The sequence below is a fragment of the Pongo abelii genome, chromosome 10 (genome assembly GCF_028885655.2).
Source record: "Pongo abelii isolate AG06213 chromosome 10, NHGRI_mPonAbe1-v2.0_pri, whole genome shotgun sequence".
Lineage (NCBI taxonomy): Eukaryota > Metazoa > Chordata > Mammalia > Primates > Hominidae > Pongo > Pongo abelii.
The window spans coordinates 23,851,009-23,878,275 of record NC_071995.2 but is presented as its reverse complement, the minus strand read 5'-3'; the positions used below and the strand labels follow the sequence as shown (position 1 = coordinate 23,878,275).

Genomic DNA, 27,267 nt, shown 5'->3' with positions numbered 1-27,267 from the left:
CAAAGACAAGGCAATTTTAAAAATATTTCCTTAATGCACTTAAATGCCCACATTTTTCAAAAGGAAAAATTCAGAAAAGAAAATGTACCTGAAAATGGCTGGGTTGCAGACATGCTTTGGATCCAATGCTTCTCCTTGTATAAATTCATAGCATAGTCCATTATTGAAGGTACAGTAGAGTTGTGGTGCACACCCATGAGCCTGCAACACTCGAAAACTCTTTACTTCCTCATCTCGATCGACTAATAACTCAGTCTTATTGCCATAAATTCTCACCAGGACTACATCCTCCATGGTGTTTCCCACGTAACAGCCAATAAGTTTATTTGTGATTCCATCTGTGAAGAGCTGCCAAAAATTTTTTTTAAAAATGGGGAAAAAAAGTAATTATCTATCTTTAGAGAACAGGAGATAAATTGAAAATCATGAGTTAAATACTAATTAAAGAAAACACCAACTTCACATAAAAGAACCATCTTTGAATACAATTTTATCTAACATCTATAATTTTAATTCTATATTTAAACAGAGGACCACTAATGTTAACATGTTGCCCTTAATTTATATATTTCCTTGATCCAAAGTGTTAATTATTCATTCTGTCTTCAATATTTCAATATAACTTTTTTGATACCTGCCATTTCTCACAGTCTGCCTTGTATCACAATCTTTGCACATTTGTGTGTGTCTATGTGTGTGTGTGTACACATGCAGGGAATATACACATACAGGGAAGCTCTCCTATGTCCAACAGATTGGAAAGTCTCTGAGAATGGGAACACTGCCCTATTCCTAGTATGGTTCATTACTTATAGAAGGCCTTAACAACATTCATAGATGTGTTAATAAATATACAAATATAATCTGCCATAATTTACATTATGGCAAATCTCCAACTTACTAAAAACTCAATTTTATATATTAATTTTAAAGATTATCTAATATAACATGCATTAAACATTGTGTTATACACTCAGAGTATAACAGTTTTGACTATTATAATTTAACCACTATGGCTATAAACAAAAACGCAACCTTACAGGAAGAAAAAAGAGGTAAGTAGAGATTTCTATGGTATTTTTAAAATGAGACTTTTGGGGCTTCTCAAGACCTTTAAGTCAAGTACTTCAAATCCTTTTTTAGATCTAAGCACAGAAGGTGTATTTCAAAAGGAAACAGGTGATTAGCAATACTAGTTATAAAAGTCTAATAAAAATTGTAATGTTCATTTTCCTCTGTATTAATCTGACACTAGAACTAACATAACACTTCACTTCTATTATAATTCAGAACTTTTGAAGGCTCCCAAGTGGAACAAAGGGAGAAAAGAGGAAAGCGAAAGCAAGAATTCAGAACATTTTTTTCATGTCAACACGGCAAGAATAGGAAAAAAGAACAGAAGTTTTTAAAGTATGTATATACATTTAACTAATGCTTAAGAAAGAGGGTAAATATTTCTTTCTCAATTAGATTGATATGATATTAAATGACATATGAAAAAAGATGTGAAAGTATTTACTAAAACTATTAATAATACACAACTAACCAGTGTTTATATAATGGTTTTTATTACATATAGGGCTTAGCTGTTACCTTTATTCACATAATGCAGTAAAACTTCATGAACTAGTATAAAGGGATTTATTTTGAACATCCCCATTTTTTAAAAATGTGCATACTAGTGTTGCCTTCCACCTAGATTTCAAAAAGACTGTGTGAAAGACACTGTCAGAAAGAATATATACTTAAAATGACTATTTTTTATCATAATCATAATTTTATTCAAATCTGCACTGAAAAACATGTTATTTCTTATCACAAGGCCCCTATCAATTCACACATGCTGTTCTGTAACTTCTTCATATGTCATAGATAAAATATTTCAAATACGGTAATAAAGATTGAGAAACCTTTTAACATTCTGAAATGGTTATAATGAAAGAAACTCTAGGCTCCTCAAACTCCAGAAATCATCATCTCCATTTTCTGAATCTTCACAGCAAATAGTAGGTACTTAAACACTAGAACTCGTATAGTTACCAACATTAATGTCTTCATCTAGCTTATAAAAATTGCATTCTCTTATTCTTGCCTATAATGATCAAACATATCCCTAAATTGACTATGCTATATTATTCATTTATTTGTACAAACATAAAAAGATGTGTGCATTTAAGGGCTACAGACAGATATGATTACTCGATACAGATTATCGAACACTAATTAAACATTTATAAAGATGACACAGTGTCACAACTCTCCAATGACCCTAGCCCTAACTTTCTGTGTTGCACAACAGCTACATAATTGGAAATGAAATGACAGGCAAAGAAAACGCTACAATAAAAAGAAATGTGAATAATATAATCCCACATTTATCAAAATACTTTATGTATAAATAAAGATTTATTTGTCTACAAAGATACTAGGTAGTTTAAATCTTGTTTCTTTATTTTCTTGTTTCTCTATAAGTAATTTAACCTTTTTTCTTTTGGCTTATGTATGTTTACTAACTTGTATTTTTACAGCAATGAACCTGGTTTACTAGTGGAAAAATTAGTAGCAAAACAATGGCCTGGCACTCACTGGGCCTTGAAGTCATGCTGAACATAAACAGTTTTACACAACATCAACATTCAACATTAGATAAAGTTACTCTGTGATCATAATGGATCAAGAAAACAACAAAACCACTCTGTAATCATGTCTGAAGGTAGAAAAAAATAGGAACTTTGTCCAAATGACAAAAATTACCAAATAACTCCTTATCCTGGCTAATATGAGTGACTGCTGCTCTTTTCCAGTCAAACTTTGGCCCTGCTTCATTTCTTCAGCCTTCTAGGTACGATTAAGATACCCGTCAGTCATAGACTTGTCCCACTTCCTTCCTGACACCATCCAATCCAGAGAATACCGTTACCTCGAACCCTCCCCCAAATCACCAGACAAATCCCCACCATTCTCAATGTAGTTCTCCCTTACTGCAGTGAGTAATAAACCCACCTTCTTCAGCTACAGGTGAGTTTCTACTGGTCTCTGGCTGGAGAACAATGACTTCAGTTTAAAGATGTACAGGTAATACTTCTTACCTTTGCATTGTTCCTACCTCATATATAAACCACAAGTAACTCAATGTGCTGAACCATCTAAAATATGCTATTAAAATACACTATACACACTCTAGCTATGTATACTATATTAAATATATACTAGAAATATAAAATTCCACCTCAGTAGAGTTGAGACAAAATATAAATCTTAGTGAACTCCTTTTAATGGGGTTTATCCTGCACTATTTGTCAAGTATTTCAGACAGTAGTAGTTGAGAGGATGAGCTACAGAGCCAGAGTTTGAGTTTGAATCCCAGCTCTGTTACATACAAACCGAGTAACCTTAGGCAAGTCACTTACCCTCTCTGTGTCTCTATCTCATATATAAAATCAGTATATTAGAATCTACGTCTTGCATTGTTCTGAAGATTAATAAGTTAATATACATAAAAGCACTTAGAACAGTGCTTGGCACACAGTAAGCTCGTAAATGTAGCCAATGATACATTTAAATTTCAATACAAAACAGCAAAGTAATGATGAAATTATAAAATAATAATTAAGACTAAAATATATGTTAAAACAATATTTAAAAACAACAATTTCAATACGTCTCTAAAAGTAGCTTAAATCCAAATAGCTAAATGTTAAATATCATTTCTGGGCAAATTCTCTTTCACATCTTAAAAAAAAAAAAAAAGGCTTTCAGTTTAGTTAGAAATGCCATTCAATGTTACTCTCTCAAGTTAGTACTACTCTATATGCGTTTGGTTTTGCATGACGAATTATATCCTGTTAAACTTTAATCCCTAAAATGTATACTACTAAGCTAGTAAATTTAGCTACTATTCACTTCTACTCTTTAGTTTAAATATTAACAGCTTTTAAATACAAGGGAAATTAATAATGGATTCTCAATTTGTTCTCTGACTTACCTCATCACATAATTTTTAAAAACAGCATCTATATTGGTTAAAAATACAATTTAAACTTACCCTTTAACAAATTCCAACAACCCAAGAGTCTACTTTTTAATGCTTAATATTGATGAAGCTATCACTGCTACTCTGAAAATTGGCAATTAAAATAGAATTAAGCATTTATCCTACATTTTCTACAAACCATATTTCATAATATCCAAACCGCTCTAATTAATGAGAGAAAGTTATCTACCAAAGAATTCCAGTTGACAAATGTGGAGGATACAACAGAAAAAGTATTCAGGAAACAATCTTCAATGAATAAAACCATTAGATGAAAGACTGATAGGTAATTTTATAACGGTAGGAGTCATCTGTCACCTCCTGATTTCACGAAACAACCTGACATGTTATACCTTCTGATGTGATACAATATGAAATACACTGCACTACCCATGATTTGAAATCTAATCAAGCTTCTAGATCTTCCTCTTTTTTTTTTTTTTGACAGAGTCTCACTCTTCTGCCCAGGTTGGAGTGAAGTGGCACGATCTCGGCTCACTGCAACCTCCGCCCCCCAGGTTCAAGTGACTCTCCTGCCTCAGCTTCCCAAGTAGCTGGGATTACAGGTGCCTGCCACTACGCCCGGCTAATTTTTGTATTTTTAGTAGAGACGGGGTTTCGCCATGTTGGCCAGGCTGGTCTAGAACTCCTGATCTCAGGTGATCCACCCGCCTCGGCCTCCCAAAGTGCTAGGATTACATGTGTGAGCCACAGCGCCCAGCCAGATCTTCCTATTCTTAAGAAAATATAGGGATTAAAGAAACACCACATGGCTGGCCACGGTGGCTCATGCCTATAATCTCAACCCTTTGGGAGCCAGGAGGATAACTTGGGGTCAGGAGTTCAAGACAATCCTGGCCAACGTGATGAAACCCCGTTTTTTTTTAAAAAAATTAAATTAAAAATTAAAAAAAAAAACACCACAAAGAACAACAACAAAAAATATACAAATCCAGAATGTAGGTCTTTCTACACAAACGCCCCACCAATAAATAGTCAATAGCATACAGTCTAGTTTAAAGAGGCTTATGAAACATACAAACGCATGGATCTAGTTTGTTTCCTAACTCAAACAAATATGTATAAAAATACTTTTTGAGGTAAAATTTTATTATGAACTGGCTATTAAACAGTACTTAGACATTACTGCTAATTTTGTTCAGTGTTATAATGGTGCTGTGATCATGCAAAAAAAAATACTTTTTATGTTTACAAATTTATACTGAAATACACAAAGACAATGACAAGGTCTGACTGAGATTTGCTTTAAAATACTTTAAAGGGGTTAAAAAACAAATGAAGCAAATATGGATTCTGGATAATATATGAATATTTTATTCTCTCAATTTGAGTATGTTACAAAATTATAGTTTTTAACTCGCATGATACAACTAATCAAAGCATAAGTGAGGAACTTTAGAGCTTCCATTAGAGAATTACAAAATATAAAAGCATCAATGAGAAATTCTAGAGCATCTATTAGAAAATTACATAATATAATATAGAACAAGTATGTGAGATTCACTTGCTAGCAGATTCCAAAACAAATAAATGATAAAACTTAAAGACAGGCCGGGCATGATGGCTCATGCCTGTGATCCCAGCACTTTGGGAGGCCGAAGCAGGCGGATCATTTGAGGTCAGGAGTTAGAGACCAGCCTGGTCAATATGGTGAAACACTGTCTCTAATAAAAATACAAAAATTAGCTGGGTGTGGTGTTGCATGCCTGTAATTCCAGGTACTCTGGAGGCTGAGGCAGGAGAATCACTTAAACCCAGGAGGCAAAGGTTGCGGTGAGGCAAGATCGCTCCACCGCACTCTAGCCTGGGAGACAGAGCGAGACTCTATCTCAAAAAAAAAACAAAAAACCCCACCTTAAAGACAGGTTAAAAAGGGGGAAAAAAATTAAAAGGTCCAAGTGTTTTGAGATGGAAAAATAGATTATGTGGCCATGTATCCCACCCACTTCTAGAGGCCAACTTCTTTCTCCTTCCTTTCTCTGCCAAATTTCTTGCAAGAGAATTTTGTATTCAATTATTTCCACTTCCAAACCGACCATCTGCTTTTTTTTGTAATTTTTATTTTTATCAATCAACAGTAGACCTCCCCCTAAACTACTTTTCAACTCTCATGCTATTTAATTCCTTATTTTTAAATACCATTCTTAAACTGCTTTTCTGTAAAGTCTACACATTATCTGAGACTTCTTATAAGACTGAGCTTTCTTATTTCCTTCACACATAAACACTCTCTCTCTCGCTCTCTGTCACTTCTCCTATCTTCCTTTACCCAATATAAGTATATTAGATTTTTTACCAATCTTTAATTACACTATTTTGTACACATCCTTCCAAACCCCAACATGAGATATACTATAAATTTCCTTTCCTGGATAGTTTGTTTCCCCTTTAACTAATTACTGGCTTATTTTCTCATTTGCTTACTTTTTTATATACCTATTTGTACTCTCTATATTAGTGACTTTCAAATGGGGCTATAAAGCCCTCAAGGAATGGGAATAGGAATCCAAGTGAGCAAAAAAGCTCTGCTATATCCCCAACGCATACAAAGGTACATGTGCACATATACTACACTATCACCATCTTGCCCTCATTTATTTCACATATACATGACACTTGGAGATAAGATTTTACTTGAACAAAGAATTCTAACCCTACAGAAAAGGTTGAAAATCACTGACAAAAATCATCTAATGGGCCACTTTCACTCTTGGCCAAGGCAAAGTAATGGGGACACGATTTTACCCTTTTACTTGAAACAACCCCTCCCCCACAAATAAATACCAGAAAAAACATATGAAATGACAATTTTTAAGACAATGGACTTTAGAGAGAACAGTGATTCCTGAGAGATGGGAAACAAACAACATGAACTCTATGACTGCCCCAGCTTAATGTCTTGAGAGAATTCTCAGGTCCCAGCAAAGGGAAAGAGAACCCAGATGGAGCTTGTGTGGACTTCATTGAGATAAACTGAGCATTGAGGATATCAAAACAGCTAGAGTATGCAGGACAGAGTATTAAAGCAGAAAGACAGGGAGACAGAAAGGAGAGAGCACTCTAGAGGATCTGCAAATGGCCCCACTGTATCCCCTTGGTATCCGAGGAGGATTCGGTCCAGGATCCCACCCCCGCAACAATGCCAAAATCTACAAATGCTCAAGCCTGTTATATTTTGTTTTAAATTTTTTTGTTCATATTATTTTACACGTTCTGAAAGCCTGTTATATAGAATGATGTAGTATTTGCACATAACCTATTTATATTCTGCCATATACTTTAAATCATCACTAGATTACTTATAATACCTAATACAATGTAGATGTTATGTAAATAGTTGTTATACTGTATTAAGGAATAATGACAAGAAAAAATATCTGCACGTGTTCAGTACAGAAACAACCATCTTTTCTTTCTCTTAATATTTTCAATCTGCAGTTGCTTGAATTCATGGATGCAGAAGCCATGGATATGAAAGGACAACTCTATATGCTGCTTACAAAAGACGTAGAGAAGAAAGCTGAGGTAGCTATCTCATATCAAATAAAATAGACCTTAATGAAATATTACTAAAGATAAGGAGATAAGGAGGGACATTTTATAATGACTAAGGGATTGATCCACCAAGAAGATATAAAAATTCTAAATGTGCATGCATCCAACAATACAGCTTCAAAAGATATGGAGCAAAAACTTACAGAATTAAACAAATCCCATAATAAATGTTGGAAATTTGAGCACACCATTCAAGACCTCATTTTTAATTTTTTTAATGCTTATAGATGACACTATTTTTTTCCAAGACCTCATTTTTTTTTAGCAGAGAAAAATCATTATGTAATAAGAGCTCTAAACAACGAAATTAAAAATTCAACTTAACTGACATACACAGAACACTACACTCAACAACAGAATATTCTTTTTCTTACCTTTTTTTGGGAGAGGGTCCCACTCTGTTCACCCAGGCTGCAGTGCAGTGACACAATCACAGCTCACTGCAGCCTCAATCTCCCAGGCTGAAGCAATCCTCCCACCTCAGCCACCCGAGTAGCTGGGACTAAGGCGTGCATCATCACTAATTTTTTGCATTTTTTTGTAGAGACAGGGTTGGCCAGGCTAATCCTGAATTCCTGGAGTCAAACAGTCTGCCCACCTCAGGCTCCCAAAGTGCTGGGCTGTGCCCAGCCAGGAACATACATTCTTTTCAAGACTACACAAAACATTACCAAAATTGACTATGGGCTTCATTATAAAGCAAGCCTCAACAAATATCAAAGGATGAAAATCACTTGGAGCATCATCTCAAACTACAGTGGATATGAGCTAGATATCAATAACACACACACCAAATAAAACCGGTTAAGATAATAAATTTTTATGTTTTTATAACAATTTTTTTAAAAAATTAAATATGCACCAACTCATTGGAAATGAATCAAATACACATGTAAAATGAGTGAGATAAAGAAAAAACCACCACAATGGCAATTAGAAAACATTTTGAACTGAATGATAATAAACACATATTATCAAGCAAGTGGTATCTATCACCTAATATCAGGAGTAGAAGTCTTAGAACTTCTGTTCATTGTATCTTGGTATCATAGTCACCAAAGAAAACACGATGCACAGTCAAGCACTGCATGGAACAACACTTTACTCACACAGAGAGGAGAAAAAGCAAGATCAGCTTCAGTAACAGGTGTTGGTATCCCATGGTGAGCAAGTTCCTCCCAGCAGTTGATGCCAACAACTGGTCTATACACACCCCTCTTGGGCTACAGCAGACCAATCCCACATCCCTCCATTCCCTCCCCAATGGGGAGATACTGTAGGTGAGCCAGGTGACATATGACACACATGCTGAAGCAGAGCAAAGGAGGACACACAGTGTAAAACGGAAAAATATTTCACACAGAGTGACAGGTCCAGCACAGGCTGTGAGGACTCTATCTCTTGGTAAGAAAGTGTTTCAGGCCCAAGGCCCATTTTTATTTGGTGAGAAGGGGTGGAAAGGCTGTGTGCATGAGATCGCCTTTTCCAACACATGTCAAGACTTGTGGATACTTACAAAGACATGTAATGAATAATAGAAATTTAAAAGGCAAAAAATTAGTGCTTCCAGCTCAAGAAGCTAGAAAAATAACAGCCAATTAACCTTCAAAAAAGAATTAGGAAGGGAATAATGAAGGACAAAACTATCAATAAAATAGGAAAACTCAACACTCAAAAATTATTTGGGCCAGATGTGATGGCTCATGCCTGTAATCCCAACACTTTGGGAGGCCAAGGTGAGCAGATTACTTGAACTCAGGAGTTCAAGACCAGCCTGGGCAACATGATAAAATCCCATCTCTACAAATAAATAAATAAATAAATAAATACAAAAATTAGCTGGGCATGGGGCGAGCACCTGGTCGAGGCTGTAGTGGGCCATGATCGCACCACTGCACTCAATCCTGGGCAACAGAGTGAGACCCTGCCTCAAAACAAAAATTGTTCTTTGAAAAGATTAATACAGTTGATAACTTCTTAGCAAAATGTATGAAGACAATAAAGCGATACAAATGATAAAGAAATGAACTTCACTACAGACCTTAAACATGTATTATTAAAAGCAACTCTTCCAAAAATAGAAAAAGAAGAAACACCTCCGAACTTGGTACCAAAACTTGTCAAGGACATTATAAGAAAGGAATATTACAGACTAATCTCTTTCATAAGCAGAGCTGCAAAAATCCTAATCAAAATATTAGCAATTGATACAGTAATAAAAAAGAGAACATATACAACCAAATAGGGTTTTCTCCAGGAATGCAAAGGTTACTTAGCATTCAAATTTTTTTTCAATCAAAGTAATTCACCTCAATAAGAGAAAAATTAAGAAAAATCTTATAATCATCATGAAATGCAGAAAAAACATTTGGCCAAATTCATCATTCATGATGAAAATACTTAACAAACTAAGAATAAAAAGAAACTTGCTTAATCTGGTAGAGTCATTAAAGAAAATCTATAGCATATATCATACTTAACAATAAATTATTGAAAATGTTCTCCTTAAGATTGGGAAATAAAGGATGACCACTATTACCTTTTATCTTCTTTTTCAAGTGTGTTAGAGAGGTCCTTACTAGTGCAGTAAGACAAAAAGACAGAAGGAGAGACAGCAATATGTATTATTTTCAGATTATACACAGAGAAAATGCAAAATAATCTACATAAAAACCTTTAGAGTGTGTGAAAAAAATTCAGTATACAACAATTAATTATAATCCTATATACCAACAACAAAGTAATTTTTTAAATGATACCCTTTACAATACTATCAAAAAGCATCAATACCTAGGGATAAATCAAATAAAACACGTGAGATCTCCACAGTGAAAACTTCAAAAGTTTGAGAGAAATTAAAAATTTATTTTAAGATTCAATATTGTTAAAAGAATTCACTTCTCCCCAAATTTATCTACTGATTCCACAAAATATAATCAAAATCCTATCCAGTTTCTTTTGTGGGAATCCCAAAATTGAGTCTACAACTTATATGGCAACTTAAAAAGTCAAGAATAGTCAAGGCAATCTTAAAAACGAACAAAGCTGGAGTCCTACACCAAAGCCTATAATAACTACGTCAAATACCAAGTCCTGTAGCAATGATTGAGAGTAATCCACACAGAGTGGTACTGCTGCAGTAACGGACAAAACAGATCAAAAGAAAAGAACAGGCCAGGCACGGTGGCTCGCGCCTGTAATCCCAGCACTTTGGGAGGCCAAGGCGGGTGGATCGCTTGAGGCCAGGAGTTCAAGACCAGCCTGGCCAACGTGGTGAAAGAAAAAAATACAGACAGACAATAGCAATTATTGGTAAAGATATACCATAACTGAAACTCTCACATAATGCTGTTAGGAATATAAACCGGGACAATCACTTCAGAAAACTGAAAGTGTCTAACAAAGCTGAAAATACACAAACTAGATGACTCAGAAATTCTACTTCTAGGTATCCACTTAACAGAAATTGATATTCGTGTTCAAAAAAAGTATAATTGTAAGAAGCCTAATTTGTGATAGCCAAAAGATGAAAACAACCCGTGTCCATTAACAGTAGGAGACAAATAAACTGAGGTATATTCTTAAAATGGAATGCTAGTCAGTCATGGAAAAGAACTACAGCTATATACACATTAATAAATCTCTCAAAATCTGGGCATGTGCCAAACCAAAATTTTAAAAAAACACATATTTCATATGATAACATTAAATAAAATTCAAAAAGAGGCAAAACACTGATACAAGGCACAGTGGCTCACACCTGTAATCCCAGCACTTTTGGAGGCTGAGGCAAGAGGATCACTTGAGGCCAGGAGTTCAAGACCAGCCTGGTAACACAGCAAGACCACATCACTACAAAAAATTTAAAAATTAGGCAGGCATGGTGGCATGTACCTTTAGTCTCAGGTACTCTGGACGCTGATGTAGAAGGGATCGCGTGAGCTCAGGAGTACAAGGCTGCAGTGAGCTATGATAGCATCACTGCACTCTAGCCTGGATGACAGTACGAGACCCCATCTCTCAAAAAAAAAAGTAAAAATTTAAAAAATAAATAATAACTAAGTCACATTATGTTTAACATGATCACCAAATATTAGGTTTGTGACTATCAAAAATTATAGTCAATACAATTCAAACATGGGAAAATGTTTATAAAGGGCTAGTGAAAAAAGGATATAAAATTATATATATGATTGCAACTATGTAAAATATGTTTAGGAGAAGTAGAAGGTAATAAAAATAAAACGGTTGTGAATAGAATATTGATGATAGGAAATTGATTTTTTTCTCCTATTCAGTTTTAATATAATATTGTGGTACAACCTTTTAGTAAAACTAATTTATTTCATGTTCATATGGTTTCCTGTACAAAGACCTTCATGCACTTATTGTTTTCTCAGAGTACTTACTTTCAAAACAGAACTAATTCAAAACATTCTATTTTGTTAATTAGAAAAAAAAAAAAATCTGCTATTATGATTACCACTAGAGGGAGGGAGAGATCAAGACTGTGAAGGAAAATAAAGACACTTGGTTGCTGGAAGTTAATTTTCTTTTCCTGGGTTGCGGTGGGTATATGTTTTACAACAATTTATGATTCATCCATGTTTCTATATGTTTGCTGTTTTTTACAATTTTTAAAAGAATGTTAAAAATGTATTTATAGCCAATCTGGTATCAAAGAGTAAAATAACTCCCTAGAAAACAAAATAAAGAGAAATAGAACCTCTGATTTTTTAAATAAAAGTCTTCTACTACTTCCCTATCTTTGTCATCCACTCCTTCTCCTACAAAAAACACCTTAATCTTCTTTCTTCCCTAACCTGTAATCAATTGACAAGTCCTGCACATTTATTTTCTGAAATGTGAAATCTGTACCTTATTTCCATCTCATCTGTCCTAATCTGGGCCCTAGCACCTCTTGTCTGGACTAACACAACAGTCTCTCTCAAATTATTTTCTCAAACTTTTTAAATGCAATACACAGGAAGAAATATATTGATCATTTGATATAATACGTACATAGACACTTTTATATAAAACTAAAGCACGCTTCACAAAAGAATACTTACCACCGGGCGCAGTGGCTCACACCTGTAATCCCAGCACTTTGGGAGGTCCAGGAAGGTGGATCACCTGAGGTTGGGAGTTTGAGACCAGCCTAACCAACATGAAGAAACCCCGTCTCTACTAAAAATACAAAAATTAGCCGGGCGTGGTGGCAGGCGCCTGTAATCCCAGCTACTCAGGAGGCTGAGGCAGGAGAATCGCTTGAACCTGGGAGGTGGAGGTTGTGCTGAGCCGAGATCACGCCATTGCACTCCAGCCTGGGCAACAAGAGCGAAACTCCATCTCAAAAAAAAAAAAAAAAAAAAACAGTACTTACCTTACTACTTGCAAGGCTCTGTCTGATGTATCCTCTATCATAACTTATTCTAACTCATCTTTTAAACTGTAGTGGTCTCAAGACACTGTATTGATTTGGCATCCTATTAATGTATGGTAACCACTAGTTTCAAAACCAATGTCCTGAGTGATCACTTATTTCCCAATTTAAAACATGTCCCTCAAACAACCCTTCTCTACATCGTTGCCTGTCGCTTCTCTGATACGTGATATAATTTACCTGCTTAAAAATATCCAGGCCAGGTGCGGTGGCTCATGCCTGTAATCCCAGCATTTTGGGAGGCCAAGGTGGGTGGATCACTTGAGGTCAGGCATTCGAGACCAGCCTGGCCAACATGGTGAAACCCCGATTCTACTAAAAATACAAAAATTAGCTGAGCGTCGTGGCGCACATCTGTAATCCAAGCTACTTGGGTGGCTGAGGCACGAGAATCACTTGAACCCAGGAAACGGAGGTTGCAGTGAGCTGAGATCACACCACTGCACTCCAACCTGGGCCACAGCAAGACTCTGTCTCAAAAAAAATAAAATAAAATACAAAAAGAAAAATATCCAGTGGCTTCCCATGATGTCCTAATGATGAGTAAGCTACTCAAAGTCTAGCTTCATTGCCTTTGTGAGATAGTTTTCCTTACTCAGAAATGTTTCCCCTTTCAATCTGATCTCATCTACCCTTCAAAGCTTAGCTCGGGTACCCCTACCTCTATGAAGCCTTCTGTCCTACATTCTTCTATGCCTACCTTGTGCTACAGTTAGTTGTACAAGGACTCTTACTGAAAACTAGCATTACACCAAGTACAAAAAATACATGTCAAAATTACTGAATTTTAGGAGCTCACAATTCTCTCAGTTGGGATGGGAGAATTGTAAATGAGAGGTGGAGGAACATAGTACCAAAACACGCAATGCGTAATTCTAGGTATTTCATTGAATTCTCATGACTATTTTCCAAGGTAATACCATTTTATAGAGACTTTAAAACTTGCCAAAGGTTACAAATGGCTGGAAATAATATTCAAAAACCATCCTCTTTCCACATTATGCTCAGTCCCCAAAAAGACGTGACGCAGTTTGCGTAGTCCAAGCTACATGGCTATTATACATGAAAACAAACTAGCACTTTAGGCTCCTGACTTCATAGTCACATCTTAATAAAATACATGGGAGCCTAACAAACATTTCATGTTTTTGATGGGCATCTATTAAACATTATATACTTTATTATTCTAAAACGCTGAAGACAGGGAGGGAACAGGAAACAGGAAACTGGATATAACCACTAATATTAAAAGTTACACTGAATATAAACTATGACTCCTTATTTGTATCTACAGGACTCAAGATTTCCCATAATCTTAGGGAAAGTAAACTAATATATTGTTTACTTTTTTAATATATTAAAAAATTAGCTGTAACTTAATATATTAGCTTACCTAAGACTTTTCAGAAGCTACTGCTTAAAGGAACAAACTCATCTTTTTAAAAACAGAAAAGAAAATCAATTATTATATTAGAACACTAATGGAGACATAACTTAATACAGCAATTGTATAGATCTGGCTTTTTCTTCTTCCTTTAAGACAAAGACCAATATCAAATATTAACTATCAATACTAAGAAGAGTTACAGGTTTTCAATAGATTATTTAGGTAACTACCTCCAACACTGTTACAAAGAGGGATATGAAAACTGCTGTGTAGCTACACAACCTAACACAAAGATTAATTTCCATGACAGAATACATATGCTTAAAAAAATAATGAATAGATTTTTTAAAACATGCATTCAATAACATGCAAAAACCTGTAGTAAAGCAGAAAGAACAGTACATTTTTTTTAACTTCTTGGGTAATCTTTGCATGTGAACTAAATTTGAATGTTCATTCCATAAACATTACATTGTTATAATTTTCTTATTTGTCTTCCCCATCGGACTAGGAATTTTAAAGAGCAAATATTTGTTTTTTGATTCAAGTTATTCAATATATAGTAGGTGCTCAGCAGCAATAATAATTATCATGAAAGATAGCATTCATTTTACCCTCACAATAACCCACTGAGGTAGGGACAACTACTGGATCAATTTTACAGCTCAGGATACTGGGACAGGAAGTTTAATGATTTGACCAGAGTAACAAAGCTAGTAAAGTACAGAATCTGGACTCAAAACTAGCACTGTGTTCAAACCCCATGCTCTTGAGCACTGTAACATGCTGTTATTGAAAAGCTAAGTTGCTATAAGGTACCATATAGCAAGCAATCTCATTTAGACCCAATAAAGGAATAAATATATTAGTTTTGTAATGTTAAATAATAATTACGGTATTAATTCCTACCTATGAAGCCTTTGCCATTATCTACTATAAGTCCCAAGTAATGGAAAAATTCATAGTGACAAGTTAGTGAGAAAAACATTGCTTAATACTGCAAACAGAACGACCCTGAGACAACATAACTGGAATATTCCAAACACTAATTCATCAGCTCTTCAGAAAATGAAAAACAATTTTAAGAGTCCGTTGAGAATTATTATGGGCCTGAGATCTGACTTGATTCTTTATTCCTTTATACAATGACTATCCAAAGAAAAGTATAAAAATAAAAAATCCAAATCTTCAAATAAGTTAGAGAGTTGTTACACAACAAAAGTCACTCGTGAAGGAAAGCTGAAGTGATCCCTTTTTCCTAAAATGGTGTCACATATGAAAAAAGTAATGCAAATTTATGTTCAAGGGAACTTTAAAGCAGAATCTTTTTATGAGCCAAAGCTTTTAAGAAATTAATTTTATACAGAAGCACTTTCCCTGCTTAAATCATAATATACAAACAAAACTCTTGGTCAAAGAACAATAATTCATAAGATGGTTTATCATCTCAGATCTGCCATTTGTAAACAGCAAATTCGGCTTCATTAACTATATAATACATATTAACAGTACCGTCTACATCTACCTCACAGGATAGTTGGGAGAATGTATGTGAAAGTGCTTTATAAACAGTAAAGGATTATTAAATACAAAGCACTGTGGCTGTATTGTTGTTTTAGATTTACTCTGCCTATTCTGCTACTATACTCCGAAAACCTCACCATCTCCTTTATAATTTATTCTTTTAATCTAGTAAGAACAGGAATTCTGTCTAAAATGAGATATATTATTCCATGTGCCCACAAGTTCTGAGCAAAGACTGGGCCTTCTATCATTTTGACTCTAGTAAGTCTTTTTTAGCTTGTTTTTTTCTTTTTATTTTCTGATATGCTCTGGATAGTTCAGCTTGCAGGAATAATCAATCACCAGATAAGTATTACTACAGTAAGTTTCTAAAGTATATTTAAACTATATCTTAAACATATAAAAATATTAGAAAAAAACGGAGAAAAAAAGGCTAAATTACTGATACTCGACTGCTCTAAAATTACATTATATTCTGTTGACTATATAATACATACTTCCTCTGAAATGTGAGGTATGATTTTTATCTATTTCAAGGGAAATACAATAAAATCTCAAAAGAAAATATTTCCATTGAGATTTACTAAAGAAATTCTGAACCATTATGAAAGTAGGGTTTGTAATGACCTAGAATGCAAGGAGCCAGATCTACTGAGTTGAAAGGTGAATAACCATCAATTCAGCTTAGCAGATGCTTTTAGGACAGCTTCTAGACCAAAGCTTTGCTTGCACATGGAGGGAATGTATTTCTAACTAATAATCATCTTAGGGAAAAATAAATGGTAGTATTTACCTGCACTTACAAATATTAAAAATTCGGATTATAAACCCAAAGGTCTTTAGGTTAAAAGTTGCTACAAGAAACCAAGATTTAATCACACGTAGTTACTTTCCAACAAGCAAAAACAGTTTAATTACATTTTGCCCTTTTTTATCTACATCCTGGCCTACTTCACTGAGTTTCACCTAAAAAGATAGTGCCTACCTAATATGATTGTTTGGGCGACTAAGATAAAAAAATATAATTTACCTAACCCCACAGTAGCTATCATTACTGTTCTACAGACAAATACATCAAAGGAAATTCCAGTCTTCAAAGCTTTAAACTTTAAAGTCACTGCTTAAAAGTAACTGATCTGCCAACACTAGAGTTTACCAGGAAGTAGCACTTTTTAATTAATAATGTTTTATGTATAAGTGACTGCCAGAAAATAAATCATCTTAATAAATTTTAGAGCCTTATATAATAAAATACAAATAAATGGATAAACTAAACAAGTACTGAATTTCAATTTGGAAGACACATTTCCTTTAAAGGAAATATATTTTTTAAATGACATAAAAATCACTTTGGATTCACTATTTTCTATATACTCAGCTAACAAATACTCCATTAAATTTCAAAATTTGTTGTCTAACAAGTTTCCTTTCCAAAACATACGGGTCCTTTTAATCTGCTTAAAAACTCTTCTAGGTAATAAGAACTGAAACTAACACATGAAAACCCAAGTGTCAGGAACTGTTCTGGGCCCTAGGCACTGCTCATGTTTTATTCATCTTTGTATGGGTGGCTAGCTAGTTTAGCAAAGAATTTAGCAAATAAGGCAACAAATATTGGTGAATAAATTAGTCATCAAAACTAGGCAGATGATTTGGCTAATTCAAATGAATGTTCTTACATTATTGCTCAGATTTAGAACAAATCCCAAATATCCCAATCTTGAAAATTACTGGGTTTTTTTGTTTGCAAGGGAAAAGGAGAAAACGAGATGTATTTTCGTATCTGGTTCCTGAAACTAAAGCTAAAAACATCAGTATTCAAAAAAAATCACGTAGTGGAAATCATAACTTCCAACTTATTAGAAAACTCCTGGAGTCTCAGGGATTTTTTTCCTCCCAATTTTTTCTCTATCTATCAACACGGTGTCTCATGAAAAGGAAATAGTCACAAGCCACTGCTCCTTCTAGTATCAGGTATTAATTTCACTAAGACGACTTTAATAATTCAGAAATATCGACTCAAACAAAACAATGTGTGTGGTGCTACCTAAGAACCGACCTAGCGGTGCATGGTCGTGGTCATTACTTTGGGAATAGAGTACGCTCGCCAATCCGAGGGTTTGGAAGACAAAACGCAGTGTGAGGCATCAATGAAAGCACATCGCAGGGGGATGGGAGAGGAAGGAAAAGATCAGAGAGGATTAATGACTCCATTACTGGTGGGAGGGGAGGAGGTAGACGAGGACCCCGTGCAAGGGGAGTGGAAAGGTTCATTTTGCAGTGACCGTGGACTGGGGAGTGGGAGGAGGGGCAACTAGCAACAGGAATCTCCCCCCGTGGATGGGTCCGTCACTTACGCAGCCGCTTCTGGAAAAAGAAAATGTGCCCTCAGGTCAATCTCAAAAAGCAACTGCGACGGGAAGGGGGAGTGACCTTCCTAGGTGTGAGGGGAAATACAGGGTCACTTCCCAATAGACTTAAGGTGATGTTGCCCTAGGTCCTCCTCGGTCATCGTGGGACAGAGGCGATTGTGGTGAGGACCCCCAGAGCCGCGTGAGGGGTATAAGAGACCCAGAGCTGAGGTGTGGGCGTTACCTGCAGGGTCACCTCCTGGGGGTCCCAGTGAGGCCGCAGGTGTTGCAGGAGGCTCAGGGCCCCCTCCCGGCAGCGATGCTCCTCCTGATCCTGAACGGTGACGTTCAGCTTGGGCACCTCCGGGGAGCCGGGAGGGACGTGGATGTAATTGGCCATGGCCCAGGCGACGGCGGAGACTACCACCACGACGACGGCGACGGCGACCACGAGAACGGCGGGCGCCGACAGACTGGTGGATCCTTCCGTCCCGGGGCGCCCTCGCGGGAGGGCTGGGGGCGCTGGGACGGGCGGGCGAGCGGCAGGAGAACGTCTGGAGGCGGCACTGTCGCCGATCCGGGTCTGGACAGCAGCTGAACTGAGCCCGGCCCGCTCTCGGGGAAAATTCCTGTTGTCGGCGCTGGACCGCGGGCGGCCGCGGAGCATGCCGGGGCTGGCCTGACGCTGGCGTCACGCGCGGGGCGGGGTCTGCCCTGCGTCAGGGGGCCGAGGCGGGGTTTCTCGCCTTCCGTCACAATGGGACCGCTGTACCGCGCTGGGCTTGTTGGCCTGCGATTAGCACACACCCATCCCTGGGAACTGCTAGTCTGGAAAGCGGGGCTGCTTCTCCGGGATGAGCCCGAGCCCTGCCAAGCCCCTCAAGGCATTGAAGCTGTAGCTCACCTTATCTGAATGGTCGTGGGCATCCGGACTCGAGTTAACGACTGAATTTATCTGGGAAGCAAGGGACACGTTCTAAAATAACCCCAGGATCACTCTGCGAACTTGGCCTGAGTCTAAGCAAGCAGTGTGTTACTCGGTCGCCTTGATCTTGGAGCTGCTGTGTACTGGGGACCTCATACTAGTTGGGTTAACTATATTCTCATTAGCAGTACACGGGATCGCGGTACTCGGGACAAGCTGAGTTCAGGTATTTGGGTAAGACAACTGCAACACTTCAGAAGTTATTTGTGGAGTAAGATGTTCGACCATACAGAGAATAATTCGAAGCTAGAGAGAACAGGTTAGAGTCTGGTATGAAGAAGAAAGGGAAGGAAAGGAATAGTTTTGAAGCTCAGCACTAGAACGACTCGATGTCCATGCCAGGGTACCCCGAGTGGGCCTTGAAATCTTGCGTCTCAGTGCCTTACAGGGAATGGTAGAAACTGGAAAATCTACAAGTAAAGTATTGGGGCCTCCTAGTTTTCCTTTTTGATGGAAGAAAACGGGCTGGGATTCCCTGCAGCACTTAGCACATGGTAAATACGTTTGTTAGTAGTAAATAAAACCCTTAACTGGACTGAGTTTAATTCACATTCAAAATGTTTAATTACTTCACTAGCATTAAGTTTACATCCTGATTGTTCAGAAAGAACCTACTTACCTTTGTAATTCGCAAAATAATTACTTCACCGATAACGGTAAACTTCCTAAACTAAAAAGAGGGGTGGAAATGGAGCTTTATAATACAGCAAAGAAGTTGATTTAACATTTTTCAAATTTAGTGGGTTTTTTGTTTGTTTTTGTTTTTTGAGACGGAGCCTCACTGTGTCGCCCAGGCTGGAGTGCAATGGCGCGATCTCGGCCCACTGCAACCTCCGCCTCCCGGGTTTAAGGGATTCTCCTGCCTCAGCCTCCCGAGTAGCTGGGATTACCGGCGCGTGCCACCATGCCCAGCAAATTTTTGTATTTTTAGTAGAGATGGGTTTCACCATGTTGGCCAGGCTGGTCTCGAACTCCTGACCTCAAGTGATCCACCCACCTCGGCCTCGCAAAGTGCTGGGATTACAGGCGTGAGCCACAGCGCCCTGCCCGATTTAGGCATAATTTTCTACAAGAAACATTAGAGTGTGTGTTCCTTCCACTTTGGGAAGAAATCATAAATATACTAATACTTTCACATTTCAGATAGTATCTCCTGTATTTTTGTATAAATTGTATTTTTTATTAAGCAGTTGACATTTTAAGAATTTTAAAACTATGTAACTGTAAAATAATTTAATTGAAAATTATGTTGCAAACTGCACTGTTTGTAATGGTAAATAAGAGTCCATTAACAAATAGAAGAAAAAAAAAAAACTATTAGGTACCTGAGAACAAAAGTAACCAAAAATGTACAGGATCCATGGATAAAATTAATGGAGAAATGAACCATATTCATAAATGAGAAAAGATTAATGTAAAGGCCTCAATTTTCCCTGAACTAATCAGTACATATAATGCAATTCCAGTTAAAATCTCAAAAGGGTTTTTTTTACTGAACTTGTTAAAATGACATTGAAATTCATATCAAAACTTAAGGTCCAAGAAAAGCGCTGTTAATTGGGGAGAGGAGGATGGGGACAGGTAAGATTAGGGAATATATTGGGAGGACCAACCCTACCAGGATGTATTATATATTGGTTTAGGTATGGGCAAATAAACTACTAGAACATAATAAAGTCCCAGAACAAAACCCACACACATGAGAACTTTGTATATAACAAAAGTAGCATTAAAAATTAGTGAGAAAGTCCAGACTGATCAATGAACAGTAGTGGTACAGTTGCTTTTTGTATGAGAAAAAAATTTTGATCCCTCCCTCTTGTTATGCATAAAAATTAATTTGGGGAAGATTAGAAACCTGAATGTTAAAAGCAAAACTTTAAAAATGTGCAAGAAATATCAATTCTTATCAACCTGATCTACTGATTCAATTCCAATCACCCCAAGTTATGTTGTGGATATCAGCAAATGAGTTCTAATGTTTACATGCAAAGCCACAAGAGCCAGAATAGCTAATACAATGTTAAAGAAAAACAAAGTGAGAAAATAGACAGACTTGAAGACAGTACAGCTGGGTGCAGTGGCTCATGCCTGTAATCCCAGCACTTTGGGAAGCTGAGGCAGGAGGTTCGCTTGAGCCCAAGAGTTCAAGGCCAGCCTGGGCAACACAGTGAGACCTCATCTCTCCAAAAAAAAAAATTAGCCAGGTGTGGTGGTGCACACCTATAGTCACAGCTACTCCGAGGCTGAGACAGGAGGATTGCCTGAACCCAAGAGATTGAGGCTGCAGTGAGCCATGATCAAGTTACTGCACTCAAGCCTGGGCAACAGAATGAGACCTTGCCTAAAAAAAGAAAAAAAATAGTATATGTTCCAGTAATCAAGACAGTGTAGTATTGAGGCCAAGGCGAGTGAATCACTTGGGGTCAGTAGTTTGAGACCAGCCTGGTCAACATGGTGAAACCCTGTCTCTACTAAAAATATAAAAATTAGCTGGGTGTGGTGGCAGGCACCTGTAATCCCAGCTACTTGGGAGGCTGAGGCCAGAGAATCACTTGAACCTGGGAGGCGGAGGTTGCAATGAACCAAGATCACACTACTGCACTTCAGCCTGGGTAATAGAGTGAGACGCTGTCTCAAAAAAAAAAAAAAAAAAAAAAAAACCAGTGTAGTACAGTGTAGTATTCTCAAAAGAATAGAGAAATAGATCTATGGAACAAAATAGAGTCCAGAAATAGATCCACACAAATATAGTCAACTAATATTTAACAAAGGAAAAAGGCAATTCAAATTTTCAATAAGTGGTGCTGGAACAACTGGAGATACACTTGCAAAAAAATAAATAAATAAATAAGAATCCAGACACAGATCTTACACCTTTCACAAAAAGTAATTTAAAATGGATCATAGACATAAATATAAAACACAAAACTATACAATTCCTAGAAAGCAACATAACAGAACATCTAGGTGATTCTGGGTTTGGCAGTTACTTTTTAGATGCAGCACCAAAAGCACAACCCATGAAAGAAAACTGGTAAGTTGTACTTCATTAAAATTAAGAACTTTTGCTCTGCAAAAGATAGTTAAGATAATGTAAAGACAAGCCACAGACTGGAAAAAATGTTTGCAAAACATATTCAATAGAAGACTTCTATTCAAACTATACAAAGAACTATCTAAACTTAACAATAGAAAAACCCAATTTTAAAATGGGCAAAGGATCAGAACAGATATCTCACCAAGAAGATACACAGATGGCACAAAAGCATGTGAAAACATATTCAACATCTAAACAATGAGATACCATAACATATCTATTGGAATAGCTGAAATCCAAAACACAACCAGCCAAATGCTATGAAGATGTGAGGAGGAACTATCATCACTGGTAAGATGCAAAATGGTACAGCCACTTTGGAAGACAGTCTGGCAGATTCTTACAGAGTTAAATATAGCCTTACCATACAATCTAGCAATCATGTTCCTTGGTATCTACCCAGATGACTTGAAAACTTACATCCACACAGAAAATTGCACACTAATGTTTCTAGCAGCTTTTACTGTCAAAAATTGGAAGCAACCAAGAAAATAGGTGAATGTATGATAAAAACTGCTACATCCATAAAATGGAACATTATTGAATGACGAAAAGAAATGAAGGACCAAGTCACAAGAAGGGAAGAATGGAGCATAGGAGATTTTTAGGGCAATGAAACTATTCTGTATGATATTATAATGGTGGATACATGACATTATAAATTGGTCAAAACTCACGGAACTATGCAATACAAAGAGTGAACCTTAATATAAACTATGGACTTTAGTTCATATTTGTATTTTTGTCAATCAACATACTGCCTTGCTGTAGTAGCTAATAAATGTAAATTAATAAAAAAGTCAGAAAATATAGGATCAGATCTCTATGATTGCAAGTTAAAGAAGGATTCCTAAACAGACTCATAAAGCACATACTATGAGGGAAAAGGATTGATAAATTTGAAAACATTAAAATTTGAAACCTCATGACCAAAAATACCATGAAGATAAATGACAAGCCATAAAAAGATAAGATATTTGCAATGTGTATGATCAAAAAGTATTTATATTCAGGATACTACTAATAAATAAGAAAGTTAAACCACCCAGTAGAATAACTGGCAAACAAATAGCAGTTTGAAGAAAAGGAAACCCAAATAGCCAATAAGCTTTTGAAACTATACCTCCCCAATTGTAATGTCTAATAATTAAGATAATATAAATTAAAATAATGAGATACCATTTCACACCCATTAGATTGGAAAAAATTTTGAAGTCTGATAATGCCAAGTGTACATTTCTTGTGGAGAAGTAAATTTATTTGTAAAAACTTTGGAAAACAATTTTGCAGGTTTTTTTCAAGTTAAAGGTAGACATCCTTTACCACCCAGCGGTTTCAATTCCAGGTACATGCAAAAATCCCATACCATGTACATGATAAAGTGTGTACAAGAATGTTCACTGCTGTCTTGCTCCTTGTGTTGCTAAAAACTGGCAGCAACCTAACTGTCCCACAATATGAAAATGATTAGATGGATGGACAGTTAGTTCAATAGATCATTAGGTGTTAGATAGATAGGAATATATTATGACAGAATAAAGATGGAAAATGGAACATATGCATCTACTTATGCATCTATTCAGGAGCCAACAGGGACCCTAGAAGTCAAAATTCAAGCAATAGTTCTGGAAACCCAACAGCCCTTCTGGTTAGTTGAGTTCTCTGTCTCTTCTCTCCACCTATTTTTACCTCTCTTCTGTTTCTGATTGCCTGGTTTTGCTTCCTCATGATTTCTGCCTACTGGCTTCTTTTCATGTGTCTTCCTATTATTTAGATCTTACTAAAAAGTTGTTCCCTGGAGGGGCATTTCCATCCATCACTTTCCTTATCACAACAACCTGTTTTTATTTTTTATATATCATAAAACAATGTGAGTTACCTTGAAATCAATATATTCACTTTTTTTTTTCAGCAAAGCAGCAAAAGTTTATTAAGCATAGTAACACTCTCAGAGAGGGGTGAGTGTGCTGACCTCTGTGAAATGAGATCAGCTAAAATCAGTGTATTTTTTATTTACCTTTTTAGTGTCCCTCTTATGTATTAGAATGTTAGCGCCAGGAAAGCAGAGACACAGCTTTTCTATTGCCACATTTCCACTGCCTACAATAGTGCCTAGAACATAAAAGATAATAAATAAATGCTTAAGCCCACCTAATTAGTTCTGAAACTCTGCCAGTGTCACATAAGAATAGCCCTCAGCCAGGGGCTGTATCCGCTTAACTCATTATGCTGAAATCACCTGCCTGATCATTTCCTAGGCCACTGGCCAGCCCACTAGTTATCTTTGAGTCTGGAAAAAAATCTTAGCTACAGGGTGTCAGTAAAATATTCCAGCATCTTGCAACACATGTCAAGAGAATATAACATAGCTACGAAGATGTAACATTATTTTGAAGTATCCAACACATTTAATAGTCCCTTTCCCGTACTTCACATGGCATTGGGACCCTCCAATACCTGGAATGTCCTGCCTCCTATGTCTGCTTCTTACACCCTCATTCATCCTTCAAAGCTTAACTCTCCAGCAATCTTCTTCATGGAGCTTATCTGGATTTTCCTAGTCCAAATTTACTTCTCCCTTTTATGTATCTGTTAAAACACCTACAAAATTCTGCCTTATGACACCCACATTGTGTATTTAAGTCATAATGATCATACCACATATAAAAGACTAGAAAAGCTGTTTCTGACTTGTTACATAATGAGCATTTATATGAGGGAATGAAAGGATCACTGAATATAAACCTGGGGGTGCTCTGGTTGTTACATGACAAGGGTCTGAATTCAGACCCCAAGAAAGGGTTCTTGGATCTCATGCAAGAAAGAATTCAGGGCGAGTCTGCAGTGCAAAGTGAAAGGAAGTTTATTAAGAAAGTAAAAGAAAAAAAGAACAGCTACTCCACAGACAGAGCAGCCTGGGGGCTGCAGATTACCTATTTTTATGGTTATTTCTTGATGATATGCTAAACAAGGGGTGGATTATTCATGCCTCCTCTTTTTAGACCACATAGGGTAACTTCCTGACATTGTCATGGAATTTGTAAACTGTCATGGTGCTGGTGGGAGTGTAGCAGTGAGGACAACCAGAGGTCACTCTCATCACCATTTTGGTTTTGCTGGGTTTAGGCTGGCTCTTTTACTGCAACCTGTTTAATCAGCCATCCCTCTTGTTTCTTCTGAGCAGTAGCCAGAGATCACTGGTTGGTTTACAGGAATAAGCAGGGTTGGCCTAAATTGCAGAAGCAAAAACAACTGATGAGACTAGAATTTAATAGCAAGTATATCATAGTTATTGAAACATAATCTCTGTCTCCAGTTTCCCATTTTTACTAAAGACAAATTATGGTAAGACCAATTTGCTTTATTAAACTTGGCCTGATTATTTGTATAAAGTGCAGCAAGAATCATTATTTACCATATAGAATTTTAAACTGGCTTTGATGGAACTTTGTTCCATAAGGAATCTCAGATAAGACTTTTTTAGAGCCAAGTCCTGCCATGGGTTTGTACCCTCAATACGTGAGTTGAGTAAATTTCTTTCCTCTTGGGGTCCCAAGATAACTTGGGGCTTTTGGGCCTGAGAGAAAGTGACATTCTTTACTTACCACAGGTCAGAAACCCTGTACAAGGGACTGTGTAGGCAAGGTATGAGGCCAATTCCGCAAAGGGCTTTTATTGGCTTTACAAGTCAAGTTTGACTCCTTAAAGGAAAGCACACCATTCCAGTTAAAGCCTTGGTAAAATAACCAATTTCTCCAGTTGTGTCCTGTTGCAAAAGAAAACTGATTCTTATTGCACTTATGCAAATAACCACATTGCTATAAGTTAAGAATGCTCACAAATAGTCTCCAAATTCTAGAGAAATCAGGTAGAGAAACAAATATGCTCCAAATGTTATTCACAGCAGTATAGGTTACTCAATTGCTACAAGCTGTAAGTAGCTCAAAAGAAAAGTTTTCTTGACCCTGAAAAACAAAACAAAGGATCAGCAATGTTTTAAGCAAAAAGTCACAAAGATTACTTCTGTTTTTTATTGGTTCTGGTTATTTAGTTAACTCCTGTTTTGCTTGATATTCATGAACACTTTAGCTCTCTGACAGTTCTGAAAGTTGTTTCCTCTATTCTAATGTCACAATTTTCAAAGTTATCAGAAACCTGCATTTAAGAATACCTGTTAGAGTTCTATAGCTGATTATAAACCACCTTCTAAAGAGGGTTAAAACAAGACAAAAATTGTCTGTGGATGACAAAAACGTCTTAGGACAGCCACAGTCAAAAATACGATTGACAAAGAAATTTTGGTTACCTCTGTGGCACACAATGATTTTATGTAACAATATAACTACTTATAACATACACTAAGCCATATTAGAATTATAGAAGTTTCCCATAATTTTGGAACATATACTAATAACACATTTACAGCCCAAAGGAAACCAAACACCATTTCATATTTGATAATGCTTTCTATATAAATTTTATACCAGATAAGCCAAATATCACTGTTTCATTAGTGCATTATTGATGTCAAACCAAATTCTTAATGAAACCTTATCAATAAATGTATTTAATTTTAATCAGTTTGACCATAGGTAAAATTTTCATAAACCTGTTACGACCCTTTACAATTTTTGTTAACGAGCAGATCATAAGCAGGTTCTTGCTTTAAGAAAAACCTGTTGGGCCAGGCAGAGTGACTCACGCCTGTAATCCCAGCACTTTGGGAGGCTGAGGTGAGTGGATCGCCTGAGGTCAGGAGTTTGAGACCAGCCTGACCTACATGATGAAACCCCATCTCTATTAAAAATACAAAAATTAGCTGGACATGGTGGTATGTGCCTGTAAACCCAGCTACTTGGGAGGCT

The 27,267-nt window shown here is 36.6% G+C and overlaps 1 protein-coding gene across 1 annotated transcript in view; it reads right to left on the bottom strand.

Annotated features, from left to right (window-relative positions):
- The window catches only part of ETNK1 (ethanolamine kinase 1), a 76,209-nt gene that overhangs the window by 46,776 nt on the left and 2,166 nt on the right, over nucleotides 1-27,267 (bottom strand). Inside the window, exons 3-4 of the mRNA XM_002823024.5 lie at nucleotides 18,562-25,631; nucleotides 89-348 (exon numbers count right to left, since the gene is read on the bottom strand). Coding sequence (XP_002823070.1) covers nucleotides 89-348; nucleotides 18,562-18,984 — 683 coding nt within the window. The 5' untranslated portion in view covers nucleotides 18,985-25,631. The remainder of the gene's footprint in view (nucleotides 1-88; nucleotides 349-18,561; nucleotides 25,632-27,267) is intronic.